This window comes from Platalea leucorodia (assembly GCF_965183815.1).
Source record: "Platalea leucorodia genome assembly, contig: HAP1_HAP1_SCAFFOLD_648, whole genome shotgun sequence".
Classification (NCBI taxonomy): Eukaryota; Metazoa; Chordata; class Aves; order Pelecaniformes; family Threskiornithidae; genus Platalea; species Platalea leucorodia.
In genome coordinates this window covers 1-18,048 of record NW_028120991.1, presented here as the reverse complement: position 1 = coordinate 18,048, position 18,048 = coordinate 1, and the positions used below count along the sequence as shown (strand labels likewise).

At 72.4% G+C, this 18,048-nt stretch overlaps 1 protein-coding gene and 1 pseudogene across 4 annotated transcripts; one reads left to right on the top strand and one right to left on the bottom strand.

Annotated features, from left to right (window-relative positions):
• Positions 1-33: 33 nt before the first annotated feature.
• On the bottom strand, positions 34-8,767 carry LOC309604331 (mitochondrial inner membrane protein OXA1L-like). 3 transcript variants are annotated; one of them, XM_082339276.1, is made up of 10 exons: positions 8,701-8,767; positions 8,049-8,132; positions 6,947-7,211; positions 5,973-6,116; positions 5,117-5,202; positions 4,177-4,341; positions 3,096-3,200; positions 1,287-1,443; positions 602-682; positions 34-168 (listed from the first exon to the last, which is right to left on the bottom strand). In XM_082339276.1, the coding sequence occupies exons 1-10, from the start codon at positions 8,755-8,757 to the stop codon at positions 65-67; spliced, it is 1,248 nt and encodes a 415-aa protein (XP_082195402.1). In that variant the 5' UTR covers positions 8,758-8,767; the 3' UTR covers positions 34-64. The 3 variants fall into 3 exon arrangements, with proteins under 3 accessions (XP_082195402.1, XP_082195403.1, XP_082195404.1); XM_082339277.1 differs by having other exon boundaries at positions 4,177-4,305; XM_082339278.1 differs by lacking the exon at positions 5,973-6,116.
• A 728-nt stretch (positions 8,768-9,495) lies between these two features.
• On the top strand, positions 9,496-17,466 carry LOC309604332 (annotated as a pseudogene). The gene is made up of 9 exons (XR_014230906.1): positions 9,496-9,815; positions 10,697-10,855; positions 12,388-12,543; positions 13,278-13,331; positions 13,563-13,614; positions 14,841-14,900; positions 15,763-16,123; positions 16,209-16,453; positions 17,193-17,466. The product of XR_014230906.1 is annotated as an uncharacterized misc_RNA (transcript).
• The last annotated feature ends 582 nt before the right edge of the window (positions 17,467-18,048 follow it).

Below are 18,048 nucleotides of genomic sequence, written 5' to 3'. Positions count from 1 at the left end.
CCCCAGAAACGAGAGCCGCGGGCACAGGCGAGTGCGGGAGCGCGTTTATTGGGGGGGCCCCCCCTCAGCCCAGGGTCTCCTTCCAGGGGCGCTTGGGGGGGGGCGGGGGGGCGGGGGGGGCCCCCCCCGGCGGGGCCAGGTTGTGGGCGAAGGTCTGGCGCAGGGGCCCTGGGGGGGGGGGGAGGGGAGGTCAGGGAGGGGCTGGGGGGAGGGAGGCCCCCGTGCGAGGGGTCCTCGTGCGAGGGAGGCCCCTCGTGCAAAAGCTCCTTGTGCAACGGAGACGCTCGTGCGAGGGATCCTTGTGCAAACGGCTCCTCGCGCGAGGCTCCCTCGCCCCCGTGCGAGGCAGAGCCAGGCGTACGAGCCCCTCGTGCAAAGCGTCCTCGTGCAAGGAGCCCCCGTGCGAGCCCCCCACCCCCGTGCGAGCCCCTCTGCGAGCCCCCCGTGCGCGTGCGAGCCCCCCCACCCCCGTGCGAGCCCCGCGTGCGAGCCCCCCGTCCCCGTGCGAGCCCCCCATGCGAGCCCCCGTGCGAGCCCCCCACCCCCGTGCGAGCCCCCGTCCCCGTGCGCGCGCCCCCGTGCGCCCCCCGCGCGCGCTCACCCTTGGCGGCCAGGTCGAGGTGGTGCCGCAGGCGCCATCGCCGCTCCTCCCCGCGCTGCGTCGCCTGCGCCTCCCGCCACTCTGCCCCGGGGCTCAGGCGGGGCGGGGGCACGGCCCCACAGCCCCCCCCAGCCCCCAGCGTGCCCCATAGTGCCCCACAGCCCCCCCATAGTGCCCATGGCCCCCATAGTGCCCCATAGCCCCCCCATAGCCCCCATAGTGCCCCACAGCCCCCCCATAGTGCCCCACAGCCCCCATAGTGCCCCACAGCCCCCCCATAGCCCCTATGGCCCCCATAGTGCCCCACAGCCCCCCCATAGCCCCCATGGCCCCCAGTGTGCCCCACAGCCCCCATAGCCCCCATAGTGCCCCATAGCCCCCCCCATAGCCCCCATAGCCCCCCCATGACCCCCCCATAGCCCCCTCCCAAAGTGCCCTATGCCCCCCCATAGCCCCCCATAGCCCCCCCCAAGTGCCCTGTGCCCCCCATAGCCCCCCGAAATGCCCTGTGACCCCCCCATAGCCCCCCCAATCCCCCCATAGCCCCCCCAAGTGCCCTGTGCCCCCCCCAGCCCCCCCATAGCCCCCCCCCAAGAGCCCTATGCCCCCCCCCCCCAGCCCCCCTACCGCCCCCCAAGCGCCCTGTGCCCCCCCCCGGCGCCCCCCCGGCCCCTCCCCCGCTCACCCTGGCGCAGGCGGCCCAGGACCCCCCCGGCGGCGGGGGCGGGGGCGGGGGCGGGGGCGGGGGGCACGCGCAGGCGGGCGCGCAGGGCCGGCAGCCGCAGCAGCCCCGTCTGCGCCAGGCTGAAGGCGTTGGACGTCAGCCAGTAGGTGAACACCGCCTGCGGGGGCGCGCCCGCTAGCCGCCGCGCTCGGCCGCTAGCCGCCCGCCCGCCCGGTAGCCACCAGCCCGCCTGATAGCCACCCCGCCCGCCCGCTAGCCACCCGCACGCCCGGTAGCCACCCGCCCGCCCCGCTAGCCCCCATGCATGCCCGCTAGCCACCCACACGCCCGCTAGCCACCCACACGCCCGCTAGCCACCCACGCGCCCGCTAGCCACGGGACAGGCCCGCTAGCCACCCGCACGCCTGCTAGCCACCCACACACCCACTAGCCACCCACACGCCCGCTAGCCACCCACGCACCCACTAGCCACCCACACGCCCGCTAGCCACCCACGCACCCACTAGCCACCCACACGCCCGCTAGCCACCCACACACCCACTAGCCACCCACACGCCCACTAGCCACCCACACGCCCGCTAGCCATGGGACAGGCCTGCTAGCCACCCGCACGCCCGCTAGCCACCCACACGCCTGCTAGCCACCCACACGCCCGCTAGCCACCCGCACGCCCGCTAGCCATGGGACAGGCCCGCTAGCCCCCGCACACGCCCACTAGCCGCCGGCCCGTCCGGTAGCCACCCGCTAGCCCCATGCATGCCTGCTAGCCACCCGCACGCCCGCTAGCCACCCACACGCCCGCTAGCCACCGGCACGCCCGCTAGCCACGGGACAGGCCCGCTAGCCACCCGCACGCCTGCTAGCCACCCACACGCCCTCTAGCCCCATGCATGCCTGCTAGCCACCCGCACGCCCGCTAGCCACCCACGCGCCCGCTAGCCACCGGCACGCCCGCTAGCCACCCACACACCCACTAGCCACCCACGCGCCCACTAGCCCCCGGCACGACCACTACCCACAGGACAGGCCTACTAGCCACCCGCACGCCCGCTAGCCATGGGACAGGCCCGCTAGCCCCCACACACGCCCGCTAGCCACCGGCACGCCTGCTAGCCACAGGACAGCCCCGCTAGCCACCAACACACCCGCCAGTCCCTGGCACACCCGCTAGCCCCCATGCATGCCCGCTAGTCACCCGCACGCCCGGTAGCCACCCACACACCCGGTAGCCACCCACATGCCCAGTAGCCACGGGACAGGCCCGCTAGCCACCAACACACCCGGTAGCCCCTGCGCATGCCCGCTAGCCCCTGCGCACACCCGGTAGCCACCCGCACGCCCGAGAGCCACCCGCACGCCCGGTAGCCCACAGACACACCTGCTAGCCACCGCGCGCACCTGCTAGCCACGGACATGCCCACTAGCCACCGACACACCCGCTAGCCCACAGACACGCCCACTAGCCACCGACACGCCCGCTAGCCACTGCGCACGCCCGCTAGCCACAGACACGCCCACCCGCAGCCCCACCCACTCCAGGTGGCGCCCCCCGTGGGGAGGCTCCTCCCACTGGCAGAGGCCCCACCCCCTCCTAGGAGGCTCCACCCCCAGCATGGAAGCCCCACCCCTCCCCCAGGAGGCTCCACCCCCTCCCAACGAGGCTCCTCCCACTGCCCCGAGAGCCCCGCCCCCTGCCCTCAGACCCCGCCCCCTCACAGCAGAGCCTCTTCCCCACCCCCAGGCCCCCACCCTCCGCCCCCCAGGCCCCGCCCCCCGTGGCCCCGCCCCCCGTGGCCCCGCCCCGCTCACCGTGGGGAAGTGGATGATGAAGGGGAGGAAGAAGAGGGGCAGGAAGCGCAGGACCTGGCGCACCGCCCCCGCCCCCGGGCTGGCCACGCCCGTCTCCGCCCCCACCTGCGGGCGGGGCGCGTTGACGTAGGGCCCGCCCCGCCCCCCGCCGTGTTTACGTAGGGCCTACACCAACCTCCGCCATGTTTATATAGGGCCTACGCCAACCCCCACCCCCCCCATGTTTATGTAGGGCCTACCCGCGCCCCCCCCCGTGTTTACGTAGGACCTACACCAACCCCCACCATGTTTACGTAGGACCTACACCAACCCCCACCCCCCCCGTGTTTACGTAGGGCCTACACCAAGCCCTACCCCCCACCACGTTTATGTAGGGCCTACACCAACCCCCCCATGTTTACGTAGGGCCTATACCAACCCTCCTATGTTTACGTAGCACCTATACCGACCCCCCCCCGTGTTTACGTAGGGCCTATCCTAACAGCTAAGTTTAGGTAGGACCTACCTTAACCCCTGCGGTTACGTAGGCCCGACCCCAAAATTTAGCGTAGGCCCTACCCAAACCCCCCCCGACCCCGGTAATTCCTGTAGGCCCTACCCAAACCCCCCCCCGACCCCGGTAATTCCTGTAGGCCCTACCCAAACCCCCCCCCGTGACCCCGGTAATTCCTGTAGGCCCTACCCAAACCCCCCCCCGTGACCCCGGTAATTCCTGTAGGCCCTACCCAAACCCCCCCCCAACCCCGGTAATTCCTGTAGGTCCTACCCAAACCCCCCCCCGACCCCGGTAATTCCTGTAGGCCCTACCCAAACCTCCCCCCCCGACCCCGGTAATTCCTGTAGGCCCTACCCAAACCCCCCCCGACCCCGGTAATTCCTGTAGGTCCTATCCAAACCCCCCCCCCGACCCCGGTAATTCCTGTAGGCCCTACCCAAACCCCCCCCGACCCCGGTAATTCCTGTAGGCCCTACCCAAACCTCCCCCCCCGACCCCGGTAATTCCTGTAGGCCCTACCCAAACCCCCCCCCGTGACCCCGGTAATTCCTGTAGGCCCTACCCAAACCCCCTCGCCCCCCGCACCTCGAGGACGAGCCAGGTGGAGGCGGTGACCAGCAGCGGGAGGACGTAGTAGGGGTCGGGGGCCGCCAGGTCGGGGAACCAGGCCAGGCCCCCCCGGTGCAGCCCCGGCACCGGCGCCGCCGCCATCTTCTGCAGCGCCAGGAAGAAGGAGACGAACAGGGGGGTCTGGGCGACCCCCCCACCCTCAGACGGGGGGGGACGGACCCCTGGGTGGTCCCCCCTTGGACCCCCGGATTCCCCCCCTGGACCACTGGGTCCCCTCCCTGGATGCCGACCCCTGGGACCCCCCCGACCCCTGGATTCCCCCCCCCAGCCCCTGGGTCCCCTCCCCAGACCCCTGAGTCCCCCCCCCCGGACCCCTGGGTCCCCCCTTGGACCCCTGGATCCCCCCCCAGACCCCTGAATCCCCCCCCCCAGACCCCTGGGTCCCCCCCCAGACCCCTGGATCCCGCCCCCAGACCCCTGAGTCCCCCCCCAGACCCCTGGATCCCCCCCCCGACCCCTGGGTCCCCCCCCGGACCCCTGGGTCCCCCCCCCAGACCCCTGAGTCCCCCCCCTGGACCCCTGGATCCCCCCCCCAGACCCCTGAGTCCCCCCCTGGACCACTGGATCCCCCCTTGGACCCCTGGGTCCCCTCCCCAGACCCCTGAGTCCCCCCCCCAGACCCCTGGATCCCCTCCCCAGACCCCTGAGTCCCCCCCCCACACCCTGGGTCCCCCCCTGGACCCCTGAATCCCCCCCCCAGACCCCTGGATCCCCCCCCGACCCCTGGATTCTCCCCCCCAGCCCCCTGGGTCCCCTCCCCAGACCCCTGAGTCCCCCCCCCACACCCTGGGTCCCCCCCTGGACCCCTGAATCCCCCCCCCAGACCCCTGGATTCCCCCCCCCAGCCCCTGGGTCCCCCCCCGGACCCCCGGGTCCCCCCCCGCCGCCCCCTCACCTGCACCAGGGGCACCAAGAAGCCGCGCAGGGGGTTGACGTTGTGGCGTTTCTGGTAGGCCGCCAGCTCCGAGTAGGCGCGGGCCACTGCGGGAGGGCGTGGCTTCAGGGGAGGCGGGGCGTGCGAAGGGCACGCCCCCCTCCCTGCCAGCCCCGCCCCTCTCCAAAGATGACCCACCCCCCCTGCTTTTATATAGACCCTACCGCCCCTTTAAAACCCCAGCTGGTCTTAAAGCCCCGCCCCCCTGCACCAGGCCCCGCCCCCGAGGCTCCACCCCGCCCTCGAGGCCACACCCCCAGTCCTGAAGCCACGCCCCTTCCCCAAGCCCCGCCCACACCCCCTTCCAGACACCCACCCTGCTGCTAAAGCCCCCCCTGCAGCCACGCCCCTTCCCCAGGCCCCGCCCACAGCCCCACCTCCTTCTTGGAGGCCACGCCCCCTTCCCCCCACCCCGCTGCTGAAGCCCCGCCCCTTCCCCAGGCCCCGCCCACAGCCCCAGCCCCTTCCCTACACCCACCCTGCTGCTAAAGCCCCGCCCCTTCCCCAGGCCCCGCCCACAGCCCCACCCCCTTCTTGGAGGCCACGCCCCCTTCCCCTACACCCACCCTGCTGCTTAAGCCCCGCCCCTTCCCCAGGCCCCGCCCCAAAGTGTCTCCACCCCCTCACACAAGGCCCCGACCCACCCCTCAGACCACGCCCCCTCCGCAGAAGCCCCGCCCCCTCCCCAGAGCCTCCCCCCCCCCAGCCCGCAGCCACCACGGGTCCCCGCCCCGCCCCGCCGGCCCCGCCCTGCCGGCCCCGCCCCACCCCACCGGCCCCGCCCCCCGGCGCAGGCCCCGCCCCCGGCCCCGCCCACCCTGGAACTGGTCGGTGCGGCGGCGGGCCTCGGCCAGGCGCTGGGAGAGGAGCTGGAGCTGGGGCAGGTGGGCGGCCAGGCGGGCGGCCTCCCGCTGGCCCCGCACCAGCAGCGGCAGCAGGGCCAGGCGGGCCCCCAGCGTCCCTGCGGGCGTCGGGGGGCGTCGGGGGGCGCCGGGGGGCCTCCGCCAGAGCCCCCCAGCCCCACAGGGATCCCCTCCAGAGCCCCACGGGGCCCCCCAGCCCCACGGGGGCCTCCGCCAGCCCCATAGGGGCCTCCTACAGAGCCCCCCAGCCCCATAGGGACCTCCTCCAGAGCCCCACTGAGCCCCCCAGCCCCATAGGGGCCTCCGCCAGGCCCATAGGGACCTCCTACAGAGCCCCCCAGCCCCATAGGGACCTCCTCCAGCCCCATAGGGACCTCCTACAGAGCCCCACAGGGCCCCCCAGCCCCATAGGGGCCCCCTCCAGAGCCCCTCGGGGCCCCCCAGCCCCACAGGGCCCCCCAGCCCCATAGGGGCCTCCCACAGACCCATAGGGACCTCCTGCAGAGCCCCCCAGCCCCACGGGGGCCTCTGCCAGCCCCATAGGGACCTCCTCCAGCCCCATAGGGGCCCCCTCCAGAGCCCCTCGGGGCCCCCCAGCCCCACGGGGCCCCCCAGCCCCATAGGGGCCTCCTCCAGCCCCATAGGGACCTCCTCCAGAGCCCCACGGGGCCTCCCAGCCCCATGGGGGCCTCCACCAGAGCCCCACAGGGCCCCCCAAAGCCCCCCAGAGCCACTGTTCTGCCCCATAGGGGCCTCCTCCAGCCCCACGGAGCCCCCCAGCCCCATAGGGACCTCCCCCAGAGCCCCCCAGCCCCACAAGAAGCCCCCCCCCGATCCCCCTGGGGTCACCGTTCTGCCCCACAGGGACACCCTCCAGCCCCCCAGGGAGGCTGGCCAGCCCCCCAGAGCCCCCCCCGGCCCCGCTCACCCACGGCGATGGCCCCCCACCAGGGCAGCCCCACGTCGAGGTGCAGGAACTGGAGGAAGTTCTGCACCAGCCCCACGGGGGTGAAGGCCCCCAGCCCCAGCTCCTCCAGCCGCACCTCCTCCTCCAGCCCCGCGGCCGCTGGGGGGGGGCCCTGCCCCACGGCGGCGGGGGGCTCCTGGCCCGCGGAGGGGGGGCTCTGCCCCACGGCGGGCTCCGTCCCACCCACGGCGGGGGGCTCCTGCCCCAGGGCGGCTGCGGGGGCTGCCTGGGAGGGGGAAGAGAGGGGGTGTCACGGGGGGGGCTGCCCCACGTCCCCCCCCACGGGCTCCCCAGCCCCCCCGATCTGCCCCCCAGATCCATCTAATCCCCCCCGCGTGCCCCCCCGAGCCCCTGTCCTGCCCCACGGCCCCCCCAAACCCATCCAACCTACCCCCCAGAGCCCCCAGGCCCCCCCCCCCGAGCCCCTGTCCTGCCCCACGACCCCCCCAAACCCATCCAACCCGCCCCCCAGAGCCCCCAGGCCCCCCCCCGAGCCCCTGTCCTGCCCCACGGCCCCCCCAAACCCATCCAACCCGCCCCCCTGAGCCCCCAGGCCCCCCCCGAGCCCCTGTCCTGCCCCCCAGAGCCCCCGATCTGCCCCCCAGCCCCCCAACGTGCCCCCCTGAGCCCCTGTCCTGCCCCACGGCCCCCCCAAACCCATCCAACCCGCCCCCCAGAGCCCCCAGGCCCCCCCCAGAGCCCCTGTCCTGCCCCCCAGCCCCCCCAGGACCCCCGATCTGCCCCCCAGCCCCCCAACCCGCCCCCCCGAGCCCCCAATCTGCCCCCCAGCCCCCCCAGGACCCCCGATCTGCCCCCCAGCCCCCCAACACCCCCCCGAGCCCCTGTCCTGCCCCACGGCCCCCCCAAACCCATCCAACCCGCCCCCCAGCCCCCCAACCCGCCCCCCCAAGCCCCCAATCTGCCCCCCAGCCCCCCCAGGACCCCCGATCTGCCCCCCAGCCCCCCAACCCACCCCCCTGAGCCCCCAATCTGCCCCCCAGCCCCCCCAGGACCCCCGATCTGCCCCCCAGCCCCCCAACCCGCCCCCCCGAGCCCCCCGTACCGGGGCGCTGGCAGTGGCGAGGGCCCGGGGCGCGGGGCCCGGCCCCAGGGGGGGTCTCTGGGGCCAGCGGGGCCCCTGCAGCGTCTGGGGGTAAAAACGGGGGTGGGGGAGGGCACACGCGTGACGTCACGGCCGCCGGCGTGACGTCACGGCCCCTGGCGTGACGCCACCGGCGCCCAGCCAGGGGCCGAGGCCTCCCTGACCTCCCCCCGCCGAGCGCCAGCCGGGTCGCGGCCTCCGTGACGTCAGCACGCCCCCCCCCCCCACACGAGAGAGCAGCGCTGGGGGGGGTGTGACGTCAGAGCCGGCCGTGACGTGTTTTTTTTTTTTTTTTTAAAAAAGCGCGGGAGATCGCCTCAGAGCGGGGGGGGGGGGGGGGGGAGAGGGAGACACACACACGTGACGGACACACTGAATTCGCGCGATCCCGGGCTGGCCGTGACGTCACGGCTCCCGGTGACGTCACGAGAAGGCGGGGGGAGGGGGGAAGCGGGGAGAGAGGACACCCACCCCCCCCCCCCCCCCACCCCTCAGAGCCGCCGGGCAGCCCCCCGCCCGATCGGAGTGACGTCACGGCGCGGGCGTGACGTCACCGGAGGGGCCCTGAGGTCACACCCCCGAGGTCCCCCTTTCCCCCCCGCTCCCGCCTCACCCGCGCCCGCAGGGCCCGGAGCAGCGGCCGGAGCCGCGGTGCCGCCGCCGCCATCATGGTGGCCTGAGGGGAGAGAGGGGAGAGAGGGGCGTGGCCTCAGGGGGGGCGTGGCCGCGCAGGCGCAGGCGCCGGGGGGCGACGCCGCGCTCCGCCATGGCTGGCGAGGGCATGCCCGCGAGGGGGCGTGGCCGGAGCGGCCCGCGCAGGCGCAGGCGCCGGGGGGGCGACGCCGCGGTCCGCCATGGCGGGCGAGGGCGTGCCCGCGAGGGGGCGTGGCCGTGCGGCGTGACGTCGGCCGGGCGGGAATCCGCTTTCCTCCCCTCTTCCGCCGCCGCCGCCATTTTGAAGGCGCCGCCGGTCGGGGCGGTCGCTGCCGCCGCCGCCGCCGCCTCCTCCTCTCCCCGCCCCCGGCCGCTGAGGTAGGCCGGGGCTCCCCGCTGTGGGGTTCTTTTACCCACCCCACCCCACCCCTGTCCCCGCTACCGGGGTCCCCGAGTTCTTCCCTGGTGCCCTCACCAACCCTCTCCTCACACGGGGGACCCGCGGGCGGGAGCCTTCCCCTGGCTCAGCTTCCCTCACACAGCGGCCTGGGGGACGGGGACGGGACCCCCACACAGCGACCCCCACACAGCGACCCCCACACGGGGGGGTTTATTTGGGGCGGGGGGGGGGGCCAGCGGGGCAAGGACCCCCTCGGGGACCCCAGGTGTGGGGTGCGCCCGCCGGTTCGCGCTCGTTCGCCCCCAAAACCCCCCTTTTTCTCCTCATTTCCCGCCACCCCCCCCGCTCAGGTAACGATGGCGGAAGAGGCCCGGTGCCGGCGGAGGGGGGGTCCCCCCCCATCGCGGACGCTTCGCAGGGGCCACCCCGAGATCCTGCGGGGTCCCCCCAGGCCTCGGGGGCTCCGAGGGGTCCCCCCAAGCCTCGGGGGGCTCCGAGGGGTCCCCCCGCTCCGGCCTGGGGGCTCTGCGGGCGGCGCTGGAGGCGGCTCTGGTCCGGGACCCCGGGGAGGCGACGCCGGCCGAGCTGAGCCCGCTTTTGGGGGTGCCCTGCCCCCCCCGGCCAAGTGTCGGCACCTGGACGGGGCCCGGCTGCTGCGGGACAACCTGCGCCTGGTACTGGGGGGGGGGGGCACCCCAAAATGGGGGTGTGGGGGGGTATGGGGGCGATTTGGGGGGCGATAGGGTGATTTGGGGGGGCGGCGGGGTGATGGGGGGAGGGTATAGGGTGATCTGGGGGGGCGTTGGGGTGATTTTGGGGGGGATTTGGGGGGATTTAGGGGGGCTGTGGGGGGGGTTTAGGGGTCTGTGGGGGGCGGTGAGGTGATTTAGGGGGGTGATGGGGCGATCTGGGGGGGATTTACGGGTCTGGGGGGGCCATGGGGTGATTTGGGGGGGGACATGGGGCGATTTGGGGGGGATTTTGGGGTACAATGGGGTGATTTAGGGGTTGGGGGGGCCATGGGGTGATTTGGGGGGGGACATGGGGCGATTTGGGGGGGATTTAGGGGTACAATGGGGTGGTTTAGGAGTCTGGGGGGGCCATGGGGTGATTTTGGGGTAAAATAGGGTGATTTAGGGGTCGGGGGGGGCATGGGGTGATTTGGGGGGGGACATGGGGCGATTTGGGGGGGATTTAGGGGTCTGGGGGGGCCATGGGGTGATTTGGGGGGGGGACATGGGGTGATTTGGGGGGGATTTAGGGGTACAATGGGGTGATTTAGGGGTTGGGGGGGCCATGGGGTGATTTGGGGGGGTGATGGGGTGATTTTGGGGGGGATTTTGGGGCACAATGGGGTGATTTAGGGGCCTGGGGGGGGCATGGGGTGATTTTGGGGTACAGTGGGGTGGTTTAGGGGCCGGGGGGGGCCATGGGGTGATTTTGGGGTACAGTGGGGGAGGTTTGGGGTACAGTGGGGGGGGTTGGGGTACCGCGGGGGGGTTGGGGTACCGCGGGGGGGTTTCGGGGTGCCCCCCTGAGCCCCGCTCCCCCCCAGGGCCCGGGGCGGGTGCCGGAGGGGCTGGGGGGGCTGCGGACGGCGCTGAGCATCCTGGAGAAGTACGGGCGCAACCTGCTGCAGCCCCGCCCCCCCCGGCACTGGCGCGCCGTCCGCTTCCGCAACCCCGTCTTCCGCGGCACCGTCGGCGCCATCCAGGTACCCCGACACCCCCCGGGCACCCCGCTGTTCCCTATGGCGTCCCGGGACCCCCTATAGCGCCCCGACACCCCCCGGGCACCCCGCTGTTCCCTATGGCGTCCCGGGACCCCCTATAGCGCCCCGACACCCCCCGGGCACCCCGCTGTTCCCTATGGCGTCCCGGGACCCCCTATAGCGCCCCGACACCCCCCGGGCACCCCGCTGTTCCCTATGGCGTCCCGGGACCCCCTATAGCGCCCCGACACCCCCCGGGCACCCCGCTGTTCCCTATGGCGTCCCGGGAGCCCCTATAGCACCCCGACATCCCCTGGGCACCCCGCTGTTCCCTATGGCGTCTCGGGAGCCCCTATAGCACCCCGACACCCCCCGGGCACCCCGCTGTTCCCTATGGCGTCCCGGGAGCCCCTATAGCGCCCCGACACCCCCCGGGCACCCCGCTGTTCCCTATGGCGTCCCGGGAGCCCCTATAGCGCCCCGACACCCCCCGGGCACCCCGCTGTTCCCTATGGCGTCCCGGGACCCCCTATAGCACCCCGACACCCCCCGGGCACCCCCTACCCCCCAGGGCACCCCATATCTCCCTATAGCACTCCAATATCCCCCCAGAGCACCCCAATATCGTCTTATAGCACCCCAATATCGCTCTATAGCACCCTGGGATCCCCTATAGCACCCCATATCCCCCTGTAGCACCCCAGTATCTCCCTGTAGGACCCCGATATTGCTCTATATCATCCCAGTATCTGTCTGTAGCACCCCAGTATCTCCCCGTACGGCTGTAACATTGCCCTGTAGGACCCCAGTATCCCCCTGTAGCACCCCAGTATCTCTCTGTAGGATCCCAGTATCCACGTATCCCCCCGGTATCCCCCCACAGGCCCCCAGTATCCCCCTGTAGGACCCCAGTATCCCCCTGTATCAGCCCAGTATCCATCTATAGGCCCCCAGTATCCTCCTGTAGGACCCCAGTATCCCCCTGTATCACCCCAGTATCCCTCTATAGGATCCCAGTATCCCCATACCCCCCCGGTATCTCCCCACAGGCCCCCAGTATCCCCCCGTAGGACCCCGGTATCCCCCCATATCCCCCCGGTATCCCCCCATATCCCCCCAGTGTCCCCCTGTATCCCCCCAGTATCCCCCTATATCACCCCAGTATCCCTCTATAGGGTCCCAGTATCCCCATATCCCCCTGCTCTCCCCCCATAGACCCCCAGTATCCCCCTGTATCACTCCAATTTCCCCCCATAGGCCCCCAGTATCCCCCTATATCCCCCCAGTATCCCCCCATAGGCCCCCAGTATCCCCCTGTCAGACCCCAATATCCCCCTATATCACCCCAGTATCCCCCTGTAGGACCCCAGTATCCCCCCGTATCACCCCAGTATCCCCCTGTAGGACCCCAGTATCCCCCTATATCACCCCAGTATCCCTCTATAGGCCCCCAGTATCCCCCCGTATCCCCCCCGTACCCCCCCCGTAGGGCCCCCCTCCCCTATAGAGCCCCGACCCCCGAGCCTCGCCCGCAGGGGGGCCGGGGGGTGCTGCGGCTGCTGGGGTACACGGAGGAGACGGGGGAGGGGCTGAGCTTCCCCCCGGGGGCGGGGGCTCCCCACGGCCCCCGCGTGGCCGCCGTCACCGCCGACGTCCTGCTGCTGCGCGCCGAGCTCGACCTGCTGCTGGCCGTGAGCGCGGGGGCGCTGGGAGGGACTGGGGGGCGCTGGGAGGGACTGGGGGGCACTGGGAGGGGCGCTGGGAGGGACTGGGGGGCGCTGGGAGGGACTGGGGGGCACTGGGAGGGACTGGGGGGTGCTGGGGGGGGCGCTGGGAGGGACTGGGGGGCGCTGGGAGGGGCTGGGGGGTGCTGGGGGGGGCGCTGGGAGGGACTGGGGGGCACTGGGAGGGGCGCTGGGAGGGACTGGGGGGCACTGGGAGGGACTGGGGGGCACTGGGAGGGGCGCTGGGAGGGACTGGGGGGCACTGGGAGGGACTGGGGGGTGCTGGGGGGGGCGCTGGGAGGGACTGGGGGGCGCTGGGAGAGATTGGGGGGCGCTGGGAGGGGCTGGGGGGGACTGGGGATTACTGGAGGGCACTGGGAGGGGCACTGGGATGGACTGGGGGGCACTGGGAGGGACTGGGGGTACTGGGATGGACTGGAGGGCAGTGGGAGGGACTGGGGGGCACTGGGAGGTGCATTGGGAGGGACTGGGGGCACTGGGACATACTGGAGGTCGCTGGGAGGGCCAGTGATGCATACTAGGGTCACTGGGACATACAGGGGGGGCACGGGGAGGGTCACTGGGCCATACTGGGGGGCACTGGGGTATACTGGGGGGCACTGGGAGGGTCACTGGGCCGTATTGGGGGACACTGGGCCATACTGGGAGTAACTGGGCGGGCTCCGACTCTTCCCCCCCAGAACCAGCACCCGAACCCCCAGTTCTTCACCGACATCCTGGCGGGGGGGGGCGAGGTGAGCGGGGACTGGGGGGACTGGGAGGCACTGGGAGGGACTGGGAGGAGCACACGGCTATGCTGGGAGGGACTGGGAGGAGGTTGGGATGCACTGGGAGGGATGGGCGGGGCACTGGGCTGTACTGGGGGTGCCCAGGGATGTACTGGGGGGGGGTGTGCCGCGGGGCCGTACTGGTCTATACTGGTCCATACTGGTGCGAACTGGGCGGGTCTCCTCTCACCACCCCAGGGGCCGCTGGTGCCCGACTCGCTGCCGGTGAGGGATGGGGACAGCGCGGCAGGTACGGGGGCTATAGGGTGCCTGGGGGGGGCTATAGGGGCTGGGGGGGCCTATAGGGGCTGGGGGGGCTTGGGGGGGCTCTATAGGGGCTGGGGGTGGGTATAAGCTGGGTTCTATAGGGGCTGGGGGGGCTCTATAGGGGCTGGGGGGTTCTATAGGGGCTGGGGGGGCTTGGGAGGGCTCTATAGGGGCTGGGGGGCTCTATAGGGGCTGGGGGGGGCGTGGGGGGGCTCTATAGGGGCTGGGGGGGTCTATAGGGGCTGGGGGGGCGTGGGGGGGCTCTATAGGGGCTGGGGGGGTCTATAGGGGCTGGGGGGGGCGTGGGGGGGCTCTATAGGGGCTGGGGGGGTCTATAGGGGCTGGGGGTGGGTATAAGCTGGGTTCTATAGGGGCTGGGGGGGCTTGGGGGGCTCTATAGGGGCTGGGGGGCTCTATAGGGGCTGGGGGGGCGTGGGGGGGCTCTATAGGGGCTGGGGGGGTCTATAGGGGCTGGGGGGGGGCTCTATAGGGGCTGGGGGTGGGTATAAGCTGGGTTCTATAGGGGCTGGGGGGCTCTATAGGGGCTGGGGGGGGCTTGGGGGGGGCTCTATAGGGCTGGGGGGGCTCTATAGGGGCTGGGGGGGTCGGGGGGGCTCTATAGGGGCTGGGGGGGCTTGGGGGGGGCTCTATAGGGCTGGGGGGGCTCTATAGGGGCTGGGGGGGGCGTGGGGGGGCTCCATAGGGGCTGGGGGGCTCCATAGGGGCGGGGGGGGCTTGGAGGGGGCTCTATAGGGGCTGGGGGGGGTTCTGTAGGGGCTGGGGGCTCTATAGAGAGCTGTGGGTGGGTATAGGTGGGGTTCTATAGGGGCTGGAGGGTCTTGGGGGGGGGCTCCATAGGGGCTGGGGGTGGGTACAGGTGGGGTTCTGTAGGGGTTGGGGGGGCTCTGTAGGGGCTGGGGGGGTCTATAGGGGCTGGGGGGCTCTATAGGGGCTGGGAGTGGGTATAGGTGGGGTTCTATAGAGGTTAGGGGGTTTTGGGGGGCTCTATAGGGGCTGGGGGGGCTCTATAGGGGCTCTGTGGGGTCTGGCGCCCCTATAGAAGTTGCAGTGTCATTGTATAGAAGCTATACAGCCTCCGGGGAGCCCCTGTGGGGTTTGGGGGGGATCTATAGGGTCTGGCATAGGGCTGTGGGGGAGGGGGTGGGTCTATAGGGGCCGTATAGGTGCTGAGGGTCCTGCCCCCCCCAGGCGGGACCCCCCCCGGCTGCGCCCCCCTGCGCCCGCCCAGCCCCCCCGAGGGGCTCCCAGGTAACCTATAGCGCCGCGAATCGTCCCCTATAGCGCCCTGAGCGTCCCCTATAGCGCCCCAAACATCCCCTGTGGCCCCATGGGACCCCCGCAGCCCCCCCCAAATCCCCTATAGCCCCATGGGACGCACACATCACCCCCAAGTCCCCTATAGCTGACCCTATAGCCCCACGGGACCCCCGTACCCCCCCAAATCCCCTATGGCAGCCCCATATCCCCCCCCTGCACTCCCCCCTATGGCCCCATAGGATCCCCCCCACCCCCCAAATCCCCTCTGTCCCCCCTCTATCTCCCCTATATGCTCTCTATATCCCCCCTATATCCCCCCAAATCCTTTATATCCCCCCTATACGCCCTCAAATCCCCTATATCCCCCTTATATCCTTGCAAATCGCCTATATTGCTCCTGTATCCCTCTATATCCTCTCAGATCCTCTATATCCCCCCTATATGTGTCTGTATCTTCCATATAGCCACCTATACCCCCCTATACTCCGCTATACCCCCTGTATATGCCCCTATATCCCCCATATATTGTCCTATATCCCCCAGACATGCTTTAATACCCCTTATATATTTCTGTATACTGCTCTATACCCCCCACACGCCATGTATATCCCCCATATATCCCCCATATATGCCTCTATACCCCCCATACCCACTGTATATCCCCCGTATATCCCCCATACGTTGCTCTATATCCCCCTATACATTCCTCTATACCCCTCATATATCCTTCTATACCCCCCGTACCCCCCCGTACCCCCCATACCCCTCTATGTCCCCCTCTCTCCCCCATAGGGGCTGGGGGGGGGGGGGTATGGACACCTATAGATTCTCACCCCCATTTTTCCCTCCCCAGCTCGTCGCCCCCGCCATGGCCGTACGGCGCTGTGGGGCCGCCCCCCACCGCTGTGGGGCCGCCCCCCACCGCCGTGGGGCAGCCCCCCACCGCCATGGGGCAGCCCCCCACCGCCGTGGGGCAGCCCCCCGGCGCTATGGGGCAGCCCCCCACCGCCGTGGGGCCGCCCCCCACCGCTATGGGGCAGCCCCCCACCGCCATGGGGCCACCCCCCACCGCCGTGGGGCCGCCCCCCGGCAGCAGCGGCGAGGGGGGGGGCTGGGCCTGCGCCTCCTGCACCTTCCTGAACCCCGGCCCCAGCGTCCTCTGCGGGGTCTGCGAGCGCCCCCGCCTCGCCCGCCGCCCGCCCCCCGCCCCCCAGGTGGGTCCGGGGGGCCCGGGGGGGTGGGGGGGGGTGGGGCTGGGGGCCCCCCCGGCGCTGACACCCCCCCCACCCCCCCCCCCAGGGCTGGCGCTGCCCCCACTGCACCCACTGGAACCAGGCCCCGGGGCCGGGCTGCGCCGTCTGCCACCGCGGCGGGGGGGAGGCCCCGCCGCCCCCCCCCCGCCCCCCCGCGCCCCGCGACGACGGCGACGGTGACGACGGCGACGGCGGGGGCCCCCCCCCGCCCCCAGCCCTTCCCAGGAGGCCGAGCGGCGGCGGCAGCAGCGGCTGCGGGAGGACGGGCAGCGCCTCGTCGCCCTCGTCAGGGTGAGCCCCCGCGCCGCCCCGGGGGGGTTGGGGGGGTCCCGGGGGGTTGGGGGGGTCCCCCACGGGTGCCCCCAGGGGTTTTGGGGTGCCCTTAGGGATGTCCCCAGGGGTATTTCGGGGGTGGGGGGGTCCCCAGGGAGTTTGGGGGGGGGCCCCATGGGTTTCGGGGGGGTCCACAGGGGTTTTGGGGTGCCCCCCCAGGGGTTTTGGGGGGGTTCCCATGGGTTTTGGGGTGCCCCCGTGGGTTTTGGGGCGTCCCCATGGGTCTTAGGGTGCCCCCAGGGTGTCCCCGTGGGTTTGGGGGGGGGTCCCCTGGGCTTTTGGGGGGGTCCGCATGGGTCTTGGGGTTCCCACGTGTGGTTTTGGGGGGTCCCCGTGGGTTTGGGGGGGTCCCCATGGGTTTGGGGGGGTCCCCATGGGTCTTGGGTTCCCACCCATGGTTTGGGGGGGGTCCCATGGGTTTGGGGGGGTCCCCATGGGTCTTGGGGTTCCCACCCGTGGGTTTGGGGGGGCCCCCATGGGTTTGGGGGGGGTCCCCATGGGTCTTGGGGTTCCCACCCATGGTTTGGGGGGGGTCCCATGGGTTTGGGGGGGTCCCCATGGGTCTTGGGGTTCCCACCCGTGGGTTTGGGGGGGTCCCCGTGGTTTCTGGGGGGGGTCCCCATGGTTTGGGGGGGCCCCCCCGGGTTGGGGTGCCCCGGTTGGGGGCGCGCCTGACGGCGGGGGGGGCGGGCGGCAGGCGGGCGGAGGCGCAGGGGGTGCCGGCGGAGGCGGTGGTGGGCGGGGGGCGGCGGCGCTGGGGGGCGCGGCGGGGGCGGCGGTGGGGCGGGCGCGGGCGGGGCTGGGGGCGGCGCTGGGGGCGCTGGCGGGGGCGGCGGGGCGGCGGGGGGCGGGCCGAGCCGGGGGGGCCGCTGGGGGCCTTCTCCCTGCGCGAGGCCGCCCGCGCCTGGGCCCGCGCCCACGCCCGCCCCCAGCGCGCCCTGGAGGCCTGCCTGGGCGCCCGCCGCCGGCAGGTACGGGGCGGGGCCGGGGGGGCGGGGCTTGGGGGGGCGGGGCTTGGGGGGGTGGGTGGCGGGGCCCCTGTGGGGATGGGGGCTGGCTGGGGGGGCGGAGCTTAGGCCAGGAGGCGGGGCTATGGGGCTGGGGGAGGTCCCTCTGGGGTGGCTGGGGGCGTGGCTTAGGCCAGGAGGTGGGGCTGGGGCGTGGCTTGTGGGGGCGGAGCTTAGAGTGAGGAGGGGCTGTCCCTCTGTGGGTAGTGGGGGCGTGGCTTGTGGGGGCGGAGCTTAGAGTGAGGAGGGGCTGTCCCTCTGTGGGTAGTGGGGGCGTGGCTTGGTGTGGGGGTGGAGTTTAGGCCAGGAGGCGGGGCTATGTGGCTGGGGGAGGTCCCTCTGGGGGGGGCTGGGGGCGTGGCTTGGTGTGGGGGCGGAGCTTAGAGTGAGGCGGGGCTATGGCCTGTGGGCGGTGCCTCTGTGGGGGGTTGGGGGCGTGGCTTGGTCTGGGGGGCGTGGCTTAGGTCAGGAGGCGGGGCTATGGGGATGGGGTGGTCCCTCTGTGGGGGGGGTGGGGGCGTGGCTTAGTGTGGGGGCGTGGCTTAG